At 59.4% G+C, this 19,513-nt stretch overlaps 1 protein-coding gene across 2 annotated transcripts in view; it reads right to left on the bottom strand.

Moving 5' to 3' along the window:
- The window catches only part of LOC122559229 (sodium- and chloride-dependent creatine transporter 1-like), a 132,059-nt gene that overhangs the window by 10,589 nt on the left and 101,957 nt on the right, over positions 1–19,513 (bottom strand). For both annotated transcript variants that reach the window (XM_087994027.1, XM_087994028.1), the window contains one exon: positions 385–487. In XM_087994027.1, the coding sequence (XP_087850153.1) occupies positions 385–487 (103 nt within the window). The remainder of the gene's footprint in view (positions 1–384; positions 488–19,513) is intronic.

Raw genomic sequence — 19,513 nt, forward strand, 5'->3', positions numbered from 1 at the left:
GAGGGTGGTGTATACGAGGAATGAGATGCCAGAGGAAGTGGTAGATGTCAGTACAATTACAAGGTTTAAAAGACTTTTGGACAGGTACATGAGTAGGAAAGGTTTACAGGGATATGGGTCAAATACAGGCAAATGGGACTAGATTAGGTTGGGAAACCTGGTTAGCATAGACAAGGTGGGCCGAAGGGTCTGTTTCTGTGCTCTATGACTCTATGAACAGCCTCCTGCTGTGTGTAGGGGCCCAGGTTGTAACTGTTGGTTAAGAGGGGTCATGTGAGGTATATTTTGGTTGAGAATGAAGGTGGAGTTTGGTCTGTCCACGTGCTGATGACCCCACATTGGGGAGCTATGGCTATCAGGCAGCGAGAGACTGAGACCTCTTACCATATACCCAGGCCACCACCATACACTCCCAGAATGCCTGCCACAGCAGGGTGATGCCACTAGCAGAGTAATAGTCAAACAGCTGGAAGATGTACATGCCACCCTGCGGAGGACAGTAAAGCAGGAGTTAGACACAGCAACGGAACAGCACAGGGAGGCCATTCTGCCCCAAACTGCCCCACCAGTCAATTCCAGAGCCAGACCAGAAAGGTTTCACTCGATTTTGGTTTGAAACACGTTACACACCATGGACTGCAGCGGGTCAAGAAGGCAGCTCACCCCCACCTTCTCAAGGGGCAACTAGGGACGGGCAATAAATACTGGGCCCAGCCAGTGACCCCCACACCCCTCAACTGATCCACCTCTGATGAGAAACCGACATATACCAAAGTTAGGGCTTATGAAGAAGGGCTTAGGCCCGAAACATCGATTCTCCTGTTCCCTGGATGTTGCCTGACCTGCTGCGCTTTTCCAGCAACACATTTTCAGCTCTGATCTCCAGCATCTGCAGTCCTCACTTTCTCCTCGAAGATATACCAAAGTTACTCAATTCTGGCTGTTGTGTGGTACAGCAGCAACCAGGTGTAGAGGGAGTTATCTCTCAGCATGTGGAGGGCATTATAATCCATTCACAGGATATGGGCATCACTGACTGGGTGATTACCCCATTGCTGTGGGTCTGGAGTTACGTGCAGGCTGGACTCGGTAAAGGTGGTCCAGGTTTAGTTGGGGGGGGGGGGAGGAAATGGGGTGGGAGCAGGGGAGTGTGGGGGGATCATTGAGAAGTGATCTCAGCTGCCAAAGAACGACAGCGCATCCCCGCATCTGTCCCCATCACCCACTCACGCCCAACCACTCACCCCCACCCTGTCACCCACTCAGGGAATCCTGAGGGACAGGACGTACATGTATTTGGAAAGGCAAGGACTGATTAGGGATAGTCAACATGGATTTGTGTGTGGGAAATCATGTCTCACAAACCATAAATGCTGGAAAATCTCAGCAGGTCTGGCAGCATCTGTAAGGAGAGAAAAGAGTTGACGTTTCGAGTCTAACTGACCCTTTGTCAAAGCTAAAAAAAAGGGAGAAATAGGGAGGTATTTACACTGGGCTGAGAGAAGGTGAGTGATGGCTCCAGGAGCAAAGGTAGCAATAAAGAGGTGATAGTGCATAGAGAGATGATAGGGAGATTAGGAGCTGTGAGTGACCAAGGCTGAAGCCAGTGCTGTGTGACAAAATGTGTGGGGGATGGGGGGGATGGGGGGAAAGCAGAGGCAAATTGGAAAACAGGAGAGAAGGGTAGCAAAGGGGGAAGAGGAGAGGAAAAAGGTGATGAGAGAGTGGGGAGTGAGAGAAAGAGAGACAATCAAGAAATAAGAGGTACAGAGCAGTGAAAAAAAATTTAAAAAATAAATAAAATAAAATAAATGAAATAAAATTCCTGAGCAGAATGAAAACAGAGGGGTCGAGGTGGGATAATCATCTGAAGTTGTTGAAGTCAGTGTTGAGACCGGCCGGCTGTAACGGGCCTGGTCGGGAGATGAGATGCTGTCCCTCCAGTTTGTGTTGAGCTTCACTGGAACATTGCAGCAGGCCAAGGACAGACATGTGGGCATGGGAGCAGGATTGGGTTGAAGTGGCAAGCCACGGGAAGGTCCGGGACCTGATTGCGTACAGACCGAAGGAGCTCAGCAAAGCGAGCACCCAGTCGGCGTTTTGTCTCCGATATAGAGGAGACCACTTTGGGAGCAACGAATGCAACAGACCAGATTGAAAGAGGTACAAGTGAAACGCTGCTTAATCTGAAATGAGTGTCTGGGGCCTTGGATGGTGAGCATGGAAGAGGGAAAGGGGCAGGTGTTGCACCTTCTGCGATTGCATGGGAAGGTGCTGGGTGTGATGGGAAGGTGCTGGGTGTGATGGGAAGGTGCCGGGTGTGATGGGGAGGTGCCGGGTGTGATGGGGAGGTGCTGGGTGTGATGGGAAGGTGCCGGGTGTGATGGGGAGGTGCTGGGTGTGATGGGAAGGTGCCGGGTGTGATGGGAAGGTGCTGGGTGTGATGGGAAGGTGCCGGCTGTGGTGGGATGGTGCTGGGTGTGATGGGAAGGTGCTGGGTGTGGTGGGATGGTGCTGGGTGTGATGGGAAGGTGCTGGGTGTGATGGGAAGGTGCCGGGTGTGATGGGAAGGTGCTGGGTGTGATGGGAAGGTGCCGGGTGTGGTGGGATGGTGCTGGGTGTGATGGGAAGGTGCCGGGTGTGGTGGGATGGTGCTGGGTGTGATGGGAAGGTGCTGGGTATGGTGGGATGGTGCTGGGTGTGATGGGAAGGTGCTGGGTGTGATGGGAAGGTGCCGGGTGTGATGGGGAGGTGCTGGGTGTGATGGGAAGGTGCCGGGTGTGATGGGGAGGTGCTGGGTGTGATGGGAAGGTGCCGGGTGTGATGGGAAGGTGCCGGGTGTGATGGGAAGGTGCTGGGTGTGATGGGAAGGTGCCGGCTGTGGTGGGATGGTGCTGGGTGTGATGGGAAGGTGCTGGGTGTGGTGGGATGGTGCTGGGTGTGATGGGAAGGTGCTGGGTGTGATGGGAAGGTGCCGGGTGTGATGGGAAGGTGCCGGGTGTGATGGGAAGGTGCCGGGTGTGATGGGGAGGTGCCGGGTGTGATGGGAAGGTGCTGTGTGTGATGGGAAGGTACTGGGTGTGATGGGAAGGTGCTGGGTGTGATGGGGAGGTGCTGGGTGTGATGGGAAGATGCCGGGTGTGATGGGGAGGTGCTGGGTGTGATGGGAAGGTGCCGGGTGTGATGGGGAGGTGCCGGGTGTGATGGGAAGGTGCCGGGTGTGATGGGGAGGTGCTGGGTGTGATGGGAAGGTGCCGGGTGTGATGGGAAGGTGCTGGGTGTGATGGGAAGGTGCCGGCTGTGGTGGGATGGTGCTGGGTGTGATGGGAAGGTGCTGGGTGTGGTGGGATGGTGCTGGGTGTGATGGGAAGGTGCTGGGTGTGATGGGAAGGTGCCGGGTGTGGTGGGATGGAGCTGGGTGTGATGGGAAGGTGCTGGCTGTGGTGGGATGGTGCTGGGTGTGATGGGAAGGTGCCGGGTGTGATGGGAAGGTGCCGGGTGTGGTGGGATGGAGCTGGGTGTGAAGGGAAGGTGCTGTGTGTGGTGGGATGGTGCTGGGTGTGATGGGAAGGTGCTGGGTGTGATGGGAAGGTGTCGTGTGTGATGGGAAGGTGTCGTGTGTGATGGGAAGGTGTCGTGTGTAATGGGAGGGTGCTGTGTGTGATGGGAAGGTGCCGTGGATGATGGGAAGGTGCTGTGTGTGATGGGAAGGTGCTGTGTGTGATGGGAAGGTGCCGTGGGTGATGGGAAGGTGCTGTGTGTGATGGGAAGGTGCTGTGTGTGATGGGAAGGTACTGTGTGTGATGGGAAGGTGCTGTGTGTGATGGGAAGGTGCTGGGTGTGATGGGAAGGTGCCGGGTGTGATGGGAAGGTGCTGTGTGTGATGGGAGGGTGCCGTGTGTGATGGGAAGGTGCTGGGTGTGGTGGGATGGTGCTGGGTGTGATGGGAGAGGTGCTAGGTGTGATGGGAAGGTGCCGGGTGTGATGGGAAGGTTCTGTGTGTGATGGGAAGGTGCTGGGTGTGATGGGAAGGTGCTGTGTGTGATGGGAAGGTGCCGGGTGTGATGGGAAGGTGCTGTGTGTGATGGGAAGGTGCTGGGTGTGATGGGAAGGTACTGGGTGTGATGGGAAGGTGCTGGGTGTGATGGGAAGGTGCCGGGTGTGATGGGAAGGTGCTGTGTGTGATGGGAGGGTGCCGTGTGTGATGGGAAGGTGCTGGGTGTGGTGGGATGGTGCTGGGTGTGATGGGAGAGGTGCTAGGTGTGATGGGAAGGTGCTGTATGTGATGGGGAGGTGCCGTGTGTGATGGGAAGGTGCTGGGTGTGATGGGAAGGTGCTGGGTGTGATGGGTAGGTGCTGGGTTTGATGGGAAGGTGCTGTGTGTGGTGGGATGGTGCTAGGTGTGATGGGAAGGTGCCGGCTGTGGTGGGATGGTGCTGGGTGTGATGGGAAGGTGCTGGGTGTGGTGGGATGGTGCTGGGTGTGATGGAAAGGTGCTGGGTGTGATGGGAAGGTTCCGGGTGTGGTGGGATGGAGCTGGGTGTGATGGGAAGGTGCTGGCTGTGGTGGGATGGTGCTGGGTGTGATGGGAAGGTGCCGGGTGTGATGGGAAGGTGCCGGGTGTGGTGGGATGGAGCTGGGTGTGAAGGGAAGGTGCTGTGTGTGGTGGGATGGTGCTGGGTGTGATGGGAAGGTGCTGGGTGTGATGGGAAGGTGTCGTGTGTGATGGGAAGGTGTCGTGTGTGATGGGAAGGTGTCGTGTGTAATGGGAGGGTGCTGTGTGTGATGGGAAGGTGCCGTGGATGATGGGAAGGTGCTGTGTGTGATGGGAAGGTGCTGTGTGTGATGGGAAGGTGCCGTGGGTGATGGGAAGGTGCTGTGTGTGATGGGAAGGTGCTGTGTGTGATGGGAAGGTACTGTGTGTGATGGGAAGGTGCTGTGTGTGATGGGAAGGTGCTGGGTGTGATGGGAAGGTGCCGGGTGTGATGGGAAGGTGCTGTGTGTGATGGGAGGGTGCCGTGTGTGATGGGAAGGTGCTGGGTGTGGTGGGATGGTGCTGGGTGTGATGGGAGAGGTGCTAGGTGTGATGGGAAGGTGCCGGGTGTGATGGGAAGGTTCTGTGTGTGATGGGAAGGTGCTGGGTGTGATGGGAAGGTGCTGTGTGTGATGGGAAGGTGCCGGGTGTGATGGGAAGGTGCTGTGTGTGATGGGAAGGTGCTGGGTGTGATGGGAAGGTACTGGGTGTGATGGGAAGGTGCTGGGTGTGATGGGAAGGTGCCGGGTGTGATGGGAAGGTGCTGTGTGTGATGGGAGGGTGCCGTGTGTGATGGGAAGGTGCTGGGTGTGGTGGGATGGTGCTGGGTGTGATGGGAAGGTACTGTGTGTGATGGGAAGGTGCCGGGTGTGATGGGAAGGTGCCGGGTGTGATGGGAAGGTTCTGTGTGTGATGGGAAGGTGCTGGGTGTGATGGGAAGGTGCTGTGTGTGATGGGAAGGTGCTGGGTGTGATGGGAAGGTGCTGTGTGTGATGGGAAGGTGCTGGGTGTGATGGGAAGGTACTGGGTGTGATGGGAAGGTGCTGTGTGTGATGGGAAGGTGCTGGGTGTGATGGGAAGGTGCCGGGTGTGATGGGAAGGTGCTGTGTGTGATGGGAGGGTGCCGTGTGTGATGGGAAGGTGCTGGGTGTGATGGGAGAGGTGCTAGGTGTGATGGGAAGGTGCTGTGTGTGATGGGGAGGTGCCGTGTGTGATGGGAAGGTGCTGTGTGTGATGGGAAGGTGCTGGGTGTGATGGGTAGGTGCTGGGTGTGATGGGAAGGTGCTGGGTGTGATGGGAAGGTGCTGTGTGTGGTGGGATGGTGCTAGGTGTGATGGGAAGGTGCCGGCTGTGATGGGAAGGTGCTGTGTGTGAAGGGAAGGTGCTGTGTGTGGTGGGATGGTGCTGGGTGTGATGGGAAGGTGCTGGGTGTGATGGGAAGGTGTCGTGTGTGATGGGAAGGTGTCGTGTGTGATGGGAAGGTGTCGTGTGTAATGGGAGGGTGCTGTGTGTGATGGGAAGGTGCCGTGGATGATGGGAAGGTGCTGTGTGTGATGGGAAGGTGCTGTGTGTGATGGGAAGGTGCTGGGTGTGATGGGAGAGGTGCTGGGTGTGATGGGAAGGTGCTGTGTGTGATGGGAAGGTGCTGGGTGTGATGGGAGAGGTGCTGGGTGTGATGGGAAGGTGCTCTGTGTGATGGGAGGGTGAAGAGCTGGGGTCCCGATAGCTGTGGGAGTCAGTGGGGCTAGTGGTGGATATTAGTGGATAGACTATTGCCGGAAATGGAGACCGAAAGGTGAAGGAAAGGAAGGCAGGTGTCGGAGATGGACCAGGTGAAGGTGATGGAGGGAGCGAAACTGGAAGCAAAGTTTATGAATGTTTCGAGGTCAGGACGAGAGCATGAAGCTGCACCAAAATAGTCATCGATGTCCCGATAAAGCAGTTGTTGGAGGGGACCCAGGGAGGCCTGGAACAAGAAATGTCCCACATACCCCATGACAAGGGCAGGCCAAGCTCGGACCCATGCGGGTACCCATTGCTACAGCCTTGATTTGGAGAAAATGGGGTGGGTTGAAGGAGAAGTTGTTGAGAGAGAGAACAAGTTGAGCCAGGCGGAGGAGAGAGCTGGTGGATGGAGATTGTTGGGGCCTCTTTTCAAAAAAGAAGCAAAGTGCTTCCAAGCCGTCTTGGTGTAACGGGACTGCACACCCCACGGTGATAGGTGGTGGTCAGGGCCTGGGAACTGAAATTGCTTCTATCATGTCTCACTAACATGACTGAGTTTTTTGAAGAAGTAACAAAGAAGATTGATGAGGGCAGAGCGGTAGATGTGATCTATATGGACTTCAGTAAGGCGTTCGACAAGGTTCCCCGTGGGAGACTGATTAGCAAGGTTAGATATCATGGAATACAGGGAGAACTAGCCATTTGGATACAGAACTGGCTCAAAGGTGGAAGACAGAGGGTGGTGGTGCAGGGTTGTTTTTCAGACTGGAGGCCTGTGACCAGTGGAGTGCCACAAGGATCGGTGCTGGGCCCACTACTTTTTGTCATTTACATAAATGATTTGGATGTGAGCATAAGAGGTACAGTTAGGAAGTGTGCAGATGACACCAAAATTGGAGGTGTAGTGGACAGCGAAGAGGGTTACCTCAGATTACAACAGGATCTGGACCAGATGGGCCAATGGGCTGAGAAGTGGCAGATGGAGTTTAATTCAGATAAATGTGAGGTGCTGCATTTTGGGAAAGCAAATCTTAGCAGGACTTATACACATAATGGTAAGGTCCTAGGGAGTGTTGCTGAACAAAGAGACCTTGGAGTGCAGGTTCATAGCTCCTTGAAAGTGGAGTCACAGGTAGATAGGATAGTGAAGAAGGTATTTGGTATGCTTTCCTTTCTATCAGAAAGATGTTATGAAACTTGAAAGGGTTCAGAAAAGATTTACAAGGATGTTACCAGGGTTGGAGGATTTGAGCTACTGAAGAGGCTGAACAGGCTGGGGCTGTTTTCCCTGGAGTGTCGGAGGCTGAGGGGTGACCTTATAGAGGTTTACAAAATTATGAGGGGCATGGACAGACCCCACCACCAGGAATATATTTCCCTCCCCACACCTTTCCGCCTTCCGCAAAGACCGTTCCCTCCGTGACTACCTGGTCAGGTCCACGCCCCCCTACGACCCACCCTCCCATCCTGGCACCTTCCCCTGCCACCGCAGGAACTGTAAAACCTGTGCCCACACCTCCTCCCTCACCTCTATCCAAGGCCCTAAAGGAGCCTTCCACATCTATCAAAGTTTTACCTGCACATCCACTAATATCATTTATTGTATCCGTTGCTCCCGATGCGGTCTCCTCTACATTGGGCAGACTGGACGCCTCCTAGCAGAGCGCTTTAGAGAACATCTCCGGGACACTCGCACCAATCAGCCACACCGCCCCGTGGCCCAACATTTCAACTCTCCCTCCCACTCTGCCGAGGACATGGAGGTCCTGGGCATCCTTCACCGCCGCTCCCTCACCACCAGACGCCTGGAGGAAGAACGCCTCATCTTCCGCCTCAGAACACTTCAACCCCAGGGCATCAATGTGGACTTCAACAGTTTCCTCATTTCCCCTTCCCCCACCTTACCCCAGTTCCAAACTTCCAGCTCAGCACTGTCCCCATGACTTGTCCGGACTTGTCCTACCTGCCTATTTCCTTTTCCACCTATCCACTCCACCCTCTCCTCCCTGACCTATCACCTTCATCCCCTCCCCCTCTCACCCATTGTACTCTATGCTACTTTCTCCCCACCCCCACCCTCCTCTAGCTTATTTCTCCACGCTTCAGGCTCACTGCCTTTATTCCTGATGAAGGGCTTTTGCCCGAAACGTCGATTTCGCTGCTCCTCGGATGCTGCCTGACCTGCTGTGCTCTTCCAGCACCACTCATCCTAAATAGACAAAGTCTTTTCCCTGGGGTGGGGGAGTCCAGGACTAGAGGGCATAGGTTTAGGGTGAGAGGGGGAAGATATAAAAGAGACCTAAGGGGCAACTTTTTCACACAGAGGGTGATACGTGTACGGAATGAGCTGCCAGAGGAAGTGGTGGAGGCTGGTACAATTGCAACATTTAAGAGGCATTTGGATGGGTATATGAATAGGAAGGGTTTTGAGGGATATGGGCTGGGTGCTGGCAGGTGGGACTAGATTGGGTTGGGATATCTGGTTGGCATGGACAGGTTGGACCGAAGGGTCTGTTTCCGTGCTGTACATCTCTATGAGTGGTTCGGCCACCCTTAGAACGTTGAGTTCAGTTCTGGTCACCACATTCCAGGAAGGATGTGGAAGCTTTGGAGAGGGTGCAGAAGAGGTTTCCCAGGATTAGAGGGAATGAGCTATAAGGAGAGGCTGGAAAAACTCAGGCTGTTTTCTCTGGAGCAGTGCAGGCTGAGGGGATAAAATTATGAGATGCACAGATAGGGTTGGGGGTCAGAATCCTTTACCCCAGGGTTGAAATGTCTAGGACAAGGGGAAATGCATTTAAGGGGAGAGGGGGAAAGTTCAAAGGAGATGAGAGGGGCAGGTTATTTTACACAGAGAGCTGTAGGAGGCTGCACTGCACTGCCAGGGAGTGGTTACATTCCGAAGGAGTGAATAAATCTCCATTTGGAGAGGCATGGTTTGTCCAAGAGAGGTCAGATCTCACAGAGCTGGTGGAGGATTTTGAGGCGGCGCCCGGGTGTGTGGATGTGGCTGGGCCCGGTGATGTAGTTTATGTGGATGTCAGTCAGGCCATTAACACAATCCCACCCAGAAAAAGGGAAAAGCTACAGGAGCTGGCAAAGTGGATCCAAAACTGGCTCCGAGCACACACTCTCCCCCAGGGTCACACACTCCCCCCCCCAGGGTCACACACTCTCCCCCAGGGTCACACACTCCCCCCCCCAGGGTCACACACTCTACCCCAGGGTCACACACTCCCCCGCAGGGTCACACACTCCCCCCCCCCAGGGTCACACACTCTCCCCCCCAGGGTCACACTCTCCCACCCAGGGTCACACACTCTCCCGCCCAGGGTCACACTCCCCCCCCCCAGGGTCACACACTCTCCCCCAGGGTCACACACTCTCCCCCAGGGTCACACACTCTCCCCCAGGGTCACACACTCCCCCAGGGTCACACACTCACCCCCCAGGGTCACACACACTCCCCCCCAGGGTCACACACTCTCACCCAGGGTCACACTCTCACCCAGGGTCACACACTCTCCCCCAGGGTCACACACTCCCACAGGGTCACACACTCCCCCCCCCAGGGTCACACACTCTCCCCCAGGGTCACACACACTCTCCCGCAGAGTCACACACACACGCACAGGGTCACACTCCCCCCCAGGGTCACACACTCTCCCCCCCAGGGTCACACACTCCCTCCCAGGGTCACACTCTCCCCCAGGGTCACACACTCTCCCCCACAGGGTCACACTCTCCCCCACAGGGTCACACACTCTCCCCCAGGGTCACACACACTCCCCCCCAGGGTCACACACTCTCACCCAGGGTCACACTCTCACCCAGGGTCACACACTCTCCCCCAGGGTCACACTCTCCCCCAGGGTCACACACTCTCCCCCAGGGTCACACACTCTCCCCCCCAGGGTCACACTCTCCCCCACAGGTCACACACTCTCCCGCCCAGGGTCACACTCTCCCCCAGGATCTCACACTCTCCCCCAGGGTCACACTCTCCCCCGGGTCACACAGTCTCCCCCCCCCAGGGTCACACTCTCCCCCACAGGGTCACACACACACGCCCAGGGTCACACACTCTCCCCCAGGGTCACACACACTCCCCCCCAGGGTCACACACTCCCCCACCAGGGTCACACACTCTCACCCAGGGTCACACTCTCCCCCAGGGTCACACACCCCCTCCCAGGGTCACACTCCCCCCCAGGGTCACTCTCCACCCCAGGGTCACACACTCTCCCCCAGGGTCACACTCTCCCCCAGGGTCACACACTCTCCCGCCCAGGGTCACACTCTCCCCCAGGATCACACACTCTCCCCCAGGGTCACACTCTCCCCCTGGGTCACACACTCTCCCCCCCCCCCCCCCCCAGGGTCACACTCTCCCCCACAGGGTCACACACACACGCCCAGGGTCACACACTCCCCCCCAGGGTCACACACTCCCCCACCAGGGTCACACACTCTCACCCAGGGTCACACTCTCCCCCAGGGTCACACACTCCCTCCCAGGGTCACACTCCCCCCCAGGGTCACTCTCCACCCCAGGGTCACACACTCTCCCCCAGGGTCACACTCTCCCCCAGGGTCACACTCTCACCCAGGGTCACACACCCCCTCCCAGGGTCACACACTCCCCCAGGGTCACACTCTCACCCAGGGTCACACACTCTCCCCCAGGGTCACACTCACTCTCCCCAGGGTCACATCCTCCCCTCCAGGGTCACACTCCCCCCCAGGGTCACACACTCTCCCCCAGGGTCACTCTCCCCCCCCAGGGTCACACACACACGCCCAGGGTCACACTCTCTCCCACCCAGGGTCACACACTCTCCCCCAGGGTCACACTCTCCCCCCCAGGGTCATACTCACTCCCCCAGGGTCACACTCTCCCCCCCAAGGGTCACACACTCACTCCCCCAGGGTCACACTCACTCCCCCAGGGTCACACTCACTCTCCCCCAGGGTCACACACTCTCCCCCAGGGTCACTCTCCCCCCCAGGGTCACACACTCTCCCCCAGGGTCACTCACCCCCCAGGGTCACACACACACGCCCAGGGTCACACACTCTCCCCCCCAGGGTCACACACTCTCCCCCAGGGTCACACACCCTCCCCCCCAGGGTCACACTCTCACCCCCAAGGTCACACTCACTCTCCCCCAGGGTCACATACTCCCTCCCAGGGTCACACACTCTCCCCCAGGGTCACCCCCCCCCCCCAGGGTCACACACACACACGCCCAGGGTCACACTCTCCCCCCCAGGGTCACACACTCTCCCCCCCAGGGTCACACACACACGCCCAGGGTCACACACTCTCCCCCCAGGGTCACACACTCTCCCCCAGGGTAACACACCCTCCCCCCCAGGGTCACACACTCTCCCCCCCAGGGTCACACTCTCCCCCAGGGTCACACACTCTCCCCCACAGGGTCACACTCTCCCCCACAGGGTCACACACTCTCCCCCAGGGTCACACACACACCCCCCCAGGGTCACACACTCTCACCCAGGGTCACACTCTCACCCAGGGTCACACACTCTCCCCCAGGGTCACACTCTCCCCCAGGGTCTCACACTCTCCCCCAGGGTCACACACTCTCCCCCCCACGGTCACACTCTCCCCCACAGGTCACACACTCTCCCGCCCAGGGTCACACTCTCCCCCAGGATCTCACACTCTCCCCCAGGGTCACACTCTCCCCCGGGTCACACAGTCTCCCCCCCCCCAGGGTCACACTCTCCCCCACAGGGTCACACACACACGCCCAGGGTCACACACTCTCCCCCAGGGTCACACACACTCCCCCCCAGGGTCACACACTCCCCCACCAGGGTCACACACTCTCACCCAGGGTCACACTCTCCCCCAGGGTCACACACTCCCTCCCAGGGTCACACTCCCCCCCAGGTTCACTCTCCACCCCAGGGTCACACACTCTCCCCCAGGGTCACACTCTCCCCCAGGGTCACACACTCTCCTGCCCAGGGTCACACTCTCCCCCAGGATCACACACTCTCCCCCAGGGTCACACTCTCCCCCTGGGTCACACACTCTCCCCCCCCCCCCCCCCCAGGGTCACACTCTCCCCCACAAGGTCACACACACACGCCCAGGGTCACACACTCCCCCCCAGGGTCACACACTCCCCCACCAGGGTCACACACTCTCACCCAGGGTCACACTCTCCCCCAGGGTCACACACTCCCTCCCAGGGTCACACTCCCCCCCAGGGTCACTCTCCACCCCAGGGTCACACACTCTCCCCCAGGGTCACACTCTCCCCCAGGGTCACACTCTCACCCAGGGTCACACACCCCCTCCCAGGGTCACACACTCCCCCAGGGTCACACTCTCACCCAGGGTCACACACTCTCCCCCAGGGTCACACTCACTCTCCCCAGGGTCACATCCTCCCCTCCAGGGTCACACTCCCCCCCAGGGTCACACACTCTCCCCCAGGGTCACTCTCCCCCCCCAGGGTCACACACACACGCCCAGGGTCACACTCTCTCCCACCCAGGGTCACACACTCTCCCCCAGGGTCACACTCTCCCCCCCAGGGTCATACTCACTCCCCCAGGGTCACACTCTCCCCCCAAGGGTCACACACTCACTCCCCCAGGGTCACACTCACTCCCCCAGGGTCACACTCACTCTCCCCCAGGGTCACACACTCTCCCCCAGGGTCACTCTCCCCCCCAGGGTCACACACTCTCCCCCAGGGTCACTCTCCCCCCCAGGGTCACACACACACGCCCAGGGTCACACACTCTCCCCCCCAGGGTCACACACTCTCCCCCAGGGTCACTCTCCCCCCCAGGGTCACACACTCTCCCCCAGGGTCACTCTCCCCCCCAGGGTCACACACACACGCCCAGGGTCACACACTCCCCCACCAGGGTCACACACTCTCACCCAGGGTCACACTCTCCCCCAGGGTCACACACTCCCTCCCAGGGTCACACTCCCCCCCAGGGTCACTCTCCACCCCAGGGTCACACACTCTCCCCCAGGGTCACACTCTCCCCCAGGGTCACACTCTCACCCAGGGTCACACACCCCCTCCCAGGGTCACACACTCCCCCAGGGTCACACTCTCACCCAGGGTCACACACTCTCCCCCAGGGTCACACTCACTCTCCCCAGGGTCACATCCTCCCCTCCAGGGTCACACTCCCCCCCAGGGTCACACACTCTCCCCCAGGGTCACTCTCCCCCCCCAGGGTCACACACACACGCCCAGGGTCACACTCTCTCCCACCCAGGGTCACACACTCTCCCCCAGGGTCACACTCTCCCCCCCAGGGTCATACTCACTCCCCCAGGGTCACACTCTCCCCCCAAGGGTCACACACTCACTCCCCCAGGGTCACACTCACTCCCCCAGGGTCACACTCACTCTCCCCCAGGGTCACACACTCTCCCCCAGGGTCACTCTCCCCCCCAGGGTCACACACTCTCCCCCAGGGTCACTCTCCCCCCCAGGGTCACACACACACGCCCAGGGTCACACACTCTCCCCCCCAGGGTCACACACTCTCCCCCAGGGTCACACACTCTCCCCCCCAGGGTCACACTCTCACCCCCAAGGTCACACTCACTCTCCCCCAGGGTCACACACTCTCCCCCAGGGTCACTCTCCCCCCCAGGGTCACACACACACACGCCCAGGGTCACACTCTCCCCCCCAGGGTCACACACTCTTCCCCCCCAGGGTCACACACACACGCCCAGGGTCACACACTCTCCCCCCAGGGTCACACACTCTCCCCCAGGGTAACACACCCTCCCCCCCAGGGTCACACACTCTCCCCCCCAGGGTCACACACTCCCTCCCAGGGTCACATACTCTCCCCCAGGGTCACACACTCTCCCCCCCAGGGTCACACTCTCCCCCACAGGGTCACACTCTCCCCCAGGGTCACACACTCTCCCCCAGGGTCACACACACTCCCCCCCAGGGTCACACACTCTCACCCAGGGTCACACTCTCACCCAGGGTCACACACTCTCCCCCAGGGTTACACACTCTCCCCCAGGGTCACACTCTCCCCCAGGGTCACACACTCTCCCCCCCAGGGTCACACTCTCCCCCACAGGTCACACACTCTCCCGCCCAGGGTCACACTCTCCCCCAGGATCACACACTCTCCCCCAGGGTCACACTCTCCCCCTGGGTCACACGTTCTCCCCCCCCCCAGGGTCACACTCTCCCCCACAGGGTCACACTCTCCCCCAGGGTCACACACTCTCCCCCAGGGTCACACACACTCCCCCCCAGGGTCACACACTCTCCCCCCCAGGGTCACACTCACTCCCCCAGGGTCACACTCTCCCCCTGAGGGTCACACACTCTCCCCCAGGGTTACTCTCCCCCCAAGGGTCACACACTCTCCCCCAGGGTCACACACTCTCCCCCCCAGGGTCACACACACACGCCCAGGGTCACACACTCCCCCCCCTAGGGTCACACACTCTCCCCCAGGGTCACACACTCTCCCCCCCAGGGTCACACTCTCACCCCCTCCCAGGGTCACACTCACTCTCCCCCAGGGTCACACACTCCCTCCCAGGGTCACACACTCTCCCCCAGGGTCACTCTCCCCCCCAGGGTCACACACACACGCCCAGGGTCACACTCTCCCCCCCAGGGTCACACACTCTCCCCCCCAGGGTCACACACCCTCCCCCAGGGTCACACACTCTCCCCCCCAAGGTCACACTCACTCTCCCCCAGGGTCACACTCTCCCCCCCGAGGGTCACACACTCTCCCCCAGGGTCACTCTCCCCGCCAGGGTCACACACTCTCCCCCAGGGTCACTCTCCCCCCCAGGGTCACACACACACGCCCAGGGTCACACTCTCCCCCCCAGGGTCACACACTCTCCCCCCCAGGGACACACACACGCGCCCAGGGTCACACACTCCCCCCCGGGTCACACACTCTCCCCCCCAGGGTCACACACACACGCCCAGGGTCACACACTCTCCCCCTCAGGGACACACACACACGCGCCCAGGGTCACACACTCTCCCCCCCGGGTCACACACACTCTCCCCCCAGGGTCACACACTCTCCCCCCCAGGGACACACACACGCGCCCAGGGTCACACACTCTCCCCCAGGGTTACTCTCCCCCCCAGGGTCACACACTCTCCCCCAGGGTCACTCTCCCCCCCAGGGACACACACACGCGCCCAGGGTCACACACTCTCCCCCCCCAGGGTCACACACTCTCCCCCCAGGGTCACACACTCTCCCCCCAGGGTCACACTGTCCCCCCCAGGGTCACACACTCTCCCGCCTCAGGGTCACACACTCTCCCCCAGGGTCACACTCTCCCCCAGGGTCACACACTCCCTCCCAGGGTCACACCCTCTCCCCCCCCCCCCAGGGTCACACTCTCACCCCCAGGGTCACACACTCTCCCCCCAGGGTCACACACTCTCACCCCCGAGGGTCACACACACACGCCCAGGATCACACACCCCCCCCCAGGGTCACACACTCTCCCCCCCAGGATCACACTCTCCCCCCCAGGGTCACACACTCTCCCCCCCAGGGTCACACTCTCACCCCCAAGGTCACACTCACTCCCCCCCAGGGTCACACACTCTCCCCCCAGGGTCACACTCTCCCCCCCTGGGTCACCCACTCCCCCCCAGGGTCACACACTCTCCCCCCAGGGTCACCCACTCCCCCGCAGGGTCACACTCTCCCCCCCAGAGTCACACACCCTCTCCCTCAGGGTGACACTAACTCCCCCAGGGTAACACACACTCCCCCAACCATGGTCACACTCACTCCCCCAGGGTCACACTAACACCCCCCCAGGGTCACACAAACTCCCCCAGGGACACACACACACACCCAGGGTCACACACTCTCCCCCCCAGGGTCACACACACTCTCCCCCATGGTCACACACTCTCCCCTAGGGATACCCACACTCCCCCAGGGTCACACATTCCCCCAGGGCCATGCACTCTCCCCCAGGGTCACACTCACTCTCCCCCAGGGTCACACTCTTCCCCCCCCCGAGGGTCACACTCTCCCCCCCCAGGGTTACACTCTCACCCCCAGGGTCACACTCTCCCCCAGGGTCACACACACTCCCCCAGTGTCACACTCACTACCCCAGGGTCACACACTCCCCCCCAGGGTCACACACTCTCCCCCGCAGGGTCACTCTCCCCCCCCCCCCCCCCAGGGTCACACACTCTCCCCCAGGGTCACTCTCCCCCGGAGGGTCATACACACACACGCCCAGGGTCACACTCTCCCACCCAGGGTCACACACACACGCCTAGGGTCACACACTCTCCCCCCCAGGGTCACACACTCTCCCCCAGGGTCACACACTCTCCCCCCAGGGTCACACTCTCACCCCCAGGGCCACACTCACTCTCCCCCAGGGTCACACACTCACCCCCAGGGTCACACACTCTCACCCCCGAGGGTCACACACACACACGCCCAGGATCACACCCCCCCCTCCCAGGGTCACACACCCTCCCCCCCAAGGTCACACTCTTCCCCCCCAGGGTCATACACACACTCCCCCAGGGTCACACACTCTCCCCCCCAGGGTCACACACTCTTCCCCCCAAGGGTCACACACTCTCCCCCAGGGTCACTCTCCCCCCCAGGGGCACACACACACGCCCAGGGTCACACTCTCCCCCCCAGGGTCACACACACACGCCTAGGGTCACACACTTTCCCCCCCAGGATCACACACTCTCCCCCAGGGTCACACACTCTCCCCCCCAGGGTCACACTCTCACCCCCAAGGTCACACTCACTCTCCCCCAGGGTCACACACTGCCTCCCAGGGTCACACACTCTCCCCCCAGGGTCACACTCTCCCCCCCAGGGTCACACACTCCCCCCCAGGGTCACACTCTCCCCCCCAGGGTCACACACTCTCCCCCGCAGGGTCACACTCTCCCCCCCAGGGTCACACACACACGCCCAGGGTCACACACTCTCACCCCCAGGGTCACACATTCCCCCCCAGTCACACACCCTCTCCCTCAGGGTGACACTAACTCCCCCAGGGTAACACACACTCCCCCAACCATGGTCACACCCACTCCCCCAGGGTCACACTAACACCCCCCCAGGGTCACACACACACCCAGGGTCACACACTCTCCCCGCCAGGGTCACACACACTCTCCCCCATGGTCACACACTCTCCCCTAGGGATACCCACACTCCCCCAGGGTCACACATTCCCCCAGGGCCATGCACTCTCCCCCACGGTCACACTCTCCCCCAGGGTCACACACACCCCCTGGGTCACACTCACCCCCAGGATCACACTCTCTCCCCCGGGGTCACACTCTCCCCCACGGACACACATTCCCCCAGGGTCACACACACTCCCCAGGGTCACACACACTCCCTCCAAGGTCACACACTCACCCCCAGGGTCACACTCTCTCCCCCAGGGTCACACTCTCTCCCCCAGGGTCACACACACCCCCAGGGTCACACACACCCCCAGGATCACACTCTCTCCCCCGGTGTCACACTCTCCCCCAGGGTCACACACACCCCCAGAGACACACACTCTCCCCCAGGGTGACAGACTCTCGCCCTGTGCCTGACCCTGTCTGTGTGAAGCAGTTATTGTTTCAGTCGACACCCAGGGCACAACCTCTCTCCCCGAGTCTACCCCCCTCCACCTACACCCCCTCTCCCCCAGCTCCCAGCTGCCCCCTCCCCATCGACCCGTGCTCCGGGATTACACTGACATTCCCGGGATTACACTGACATTCCCAGGATTACACTGACATTCCCGGGATTACACTAACATTCCCAGGATTACACTGACATTCCCGGGATTACACTGACATTCCCAGGATTACACTGACATTCCCGGGATTACACTAACATTCCCAGGATTACACTGACATTCCCGGGATTACACTGACATTCCCAGGATTACACTGACATTCCCGGGATTACACTGACATTCCCAGGATTACATTAACATTCCCAGGATTACACTGACATTCCCGGGATTACACTGACATTCCTGGGATTACACTATCATTCCCAGGATTACACTGACATTCCCGGGATTACACTGACATTCCCGGGACTACATTAACATTCCCGGGATTACACTGACATTCCCAGGATTACATTGACATTCCCGGGATTACATTAACATTCCCGGGATTACACTGACATTCCCAGGATTACACTGACATTCCCGGGATTACACTGACATTCCTGGGACTACATTAACATTCCCAGGATTACACTGACATTCCCAGGATTACACTGACATTCCCGGGACTACATTAACATTCCCGGGATTACACTGACATTCCCAGGATTACACTGACATTCCCGGGATTACACTGACATTCCCGGGACTACATTAACATTCCCAGGATTACACTGACATTCCCGGGATTACACTGACATTCCCGGGACTACATTAACATTCCCGGGATTACACTGACATTCCCAGGATTACACTGACATTCCCGGGATTACACTGACATTCCCGGGACTACATTAACATTCCCGGGATTACACTGACATTCCCGGGATTACACTGACATTCCCGGGACTACATTAACATTCCCGGGATTACACTGACATTCCCGGGGGGAATCTGCAGCTCAGCACCAGGTCCGAGTGACTGAGAAAGCTGGAACACTTCCTGAGAGCATCCAGACCCCGAGCCACTCAGAGTGGGATACCAGCTCACACCACCCTCGGGGATCCAGGTCAGGGACACACACTAAAATCAGATCACAACTTCACACCCACTGTCCCTCGGGACCGGGACAGCACGGGGTTAGACACAGAGTTAAGCTCCCACTACATTGTCCCCCATCAAACACTCCCCAGGTCAGGGACAGCATGGGGTTAGATACAGAGTAAAGCTCCCTCTACACTGTCCCCCCATCAAACACTCCCAGGACAGGGACAGCAGGGGGTTAGATACACAGTAAAGCTCCCTCTACACAGTCCCCCCAACAAACACTCCCAGGGACAGGGACAGGGACAGGATGGGGTTAGAGAGAGAGTAAAGCTTCCTCTACACAGTCCCCCATCAAACACTCCCCAGGTCAGGGACAGCACGGGGTTAGATACAGAGTAAAGCTCCCTCTACACTGTCCCCACATCAAACACTCCCAGGACAGGGACAGCACGGGGTTAGATACAGAATAAAGCTCCCTCTACACAGTCCCCCCAACAAACACTCCCAGG

The sequence above is a fragment of the Chiloscyllium plagiosum genome, unplaced genomic scaffold, assembly GCF_037043375.1.
Source record: "Chiloscyllium plagiosum isolate Xiang-an unplaced genomic scaffold, Cpla_swu_hap1 HiC_scaffold_14, whole genome shotgun sequence".
In the NCBI taxonomy this organism is placed as follows: Eukaryota; Metazoa; Chordata; class Chondrichthyes; order Orectolobiformes; family Hemiscylliidae; genus Chiloscyllium; species Chiloscyllium plagiosum.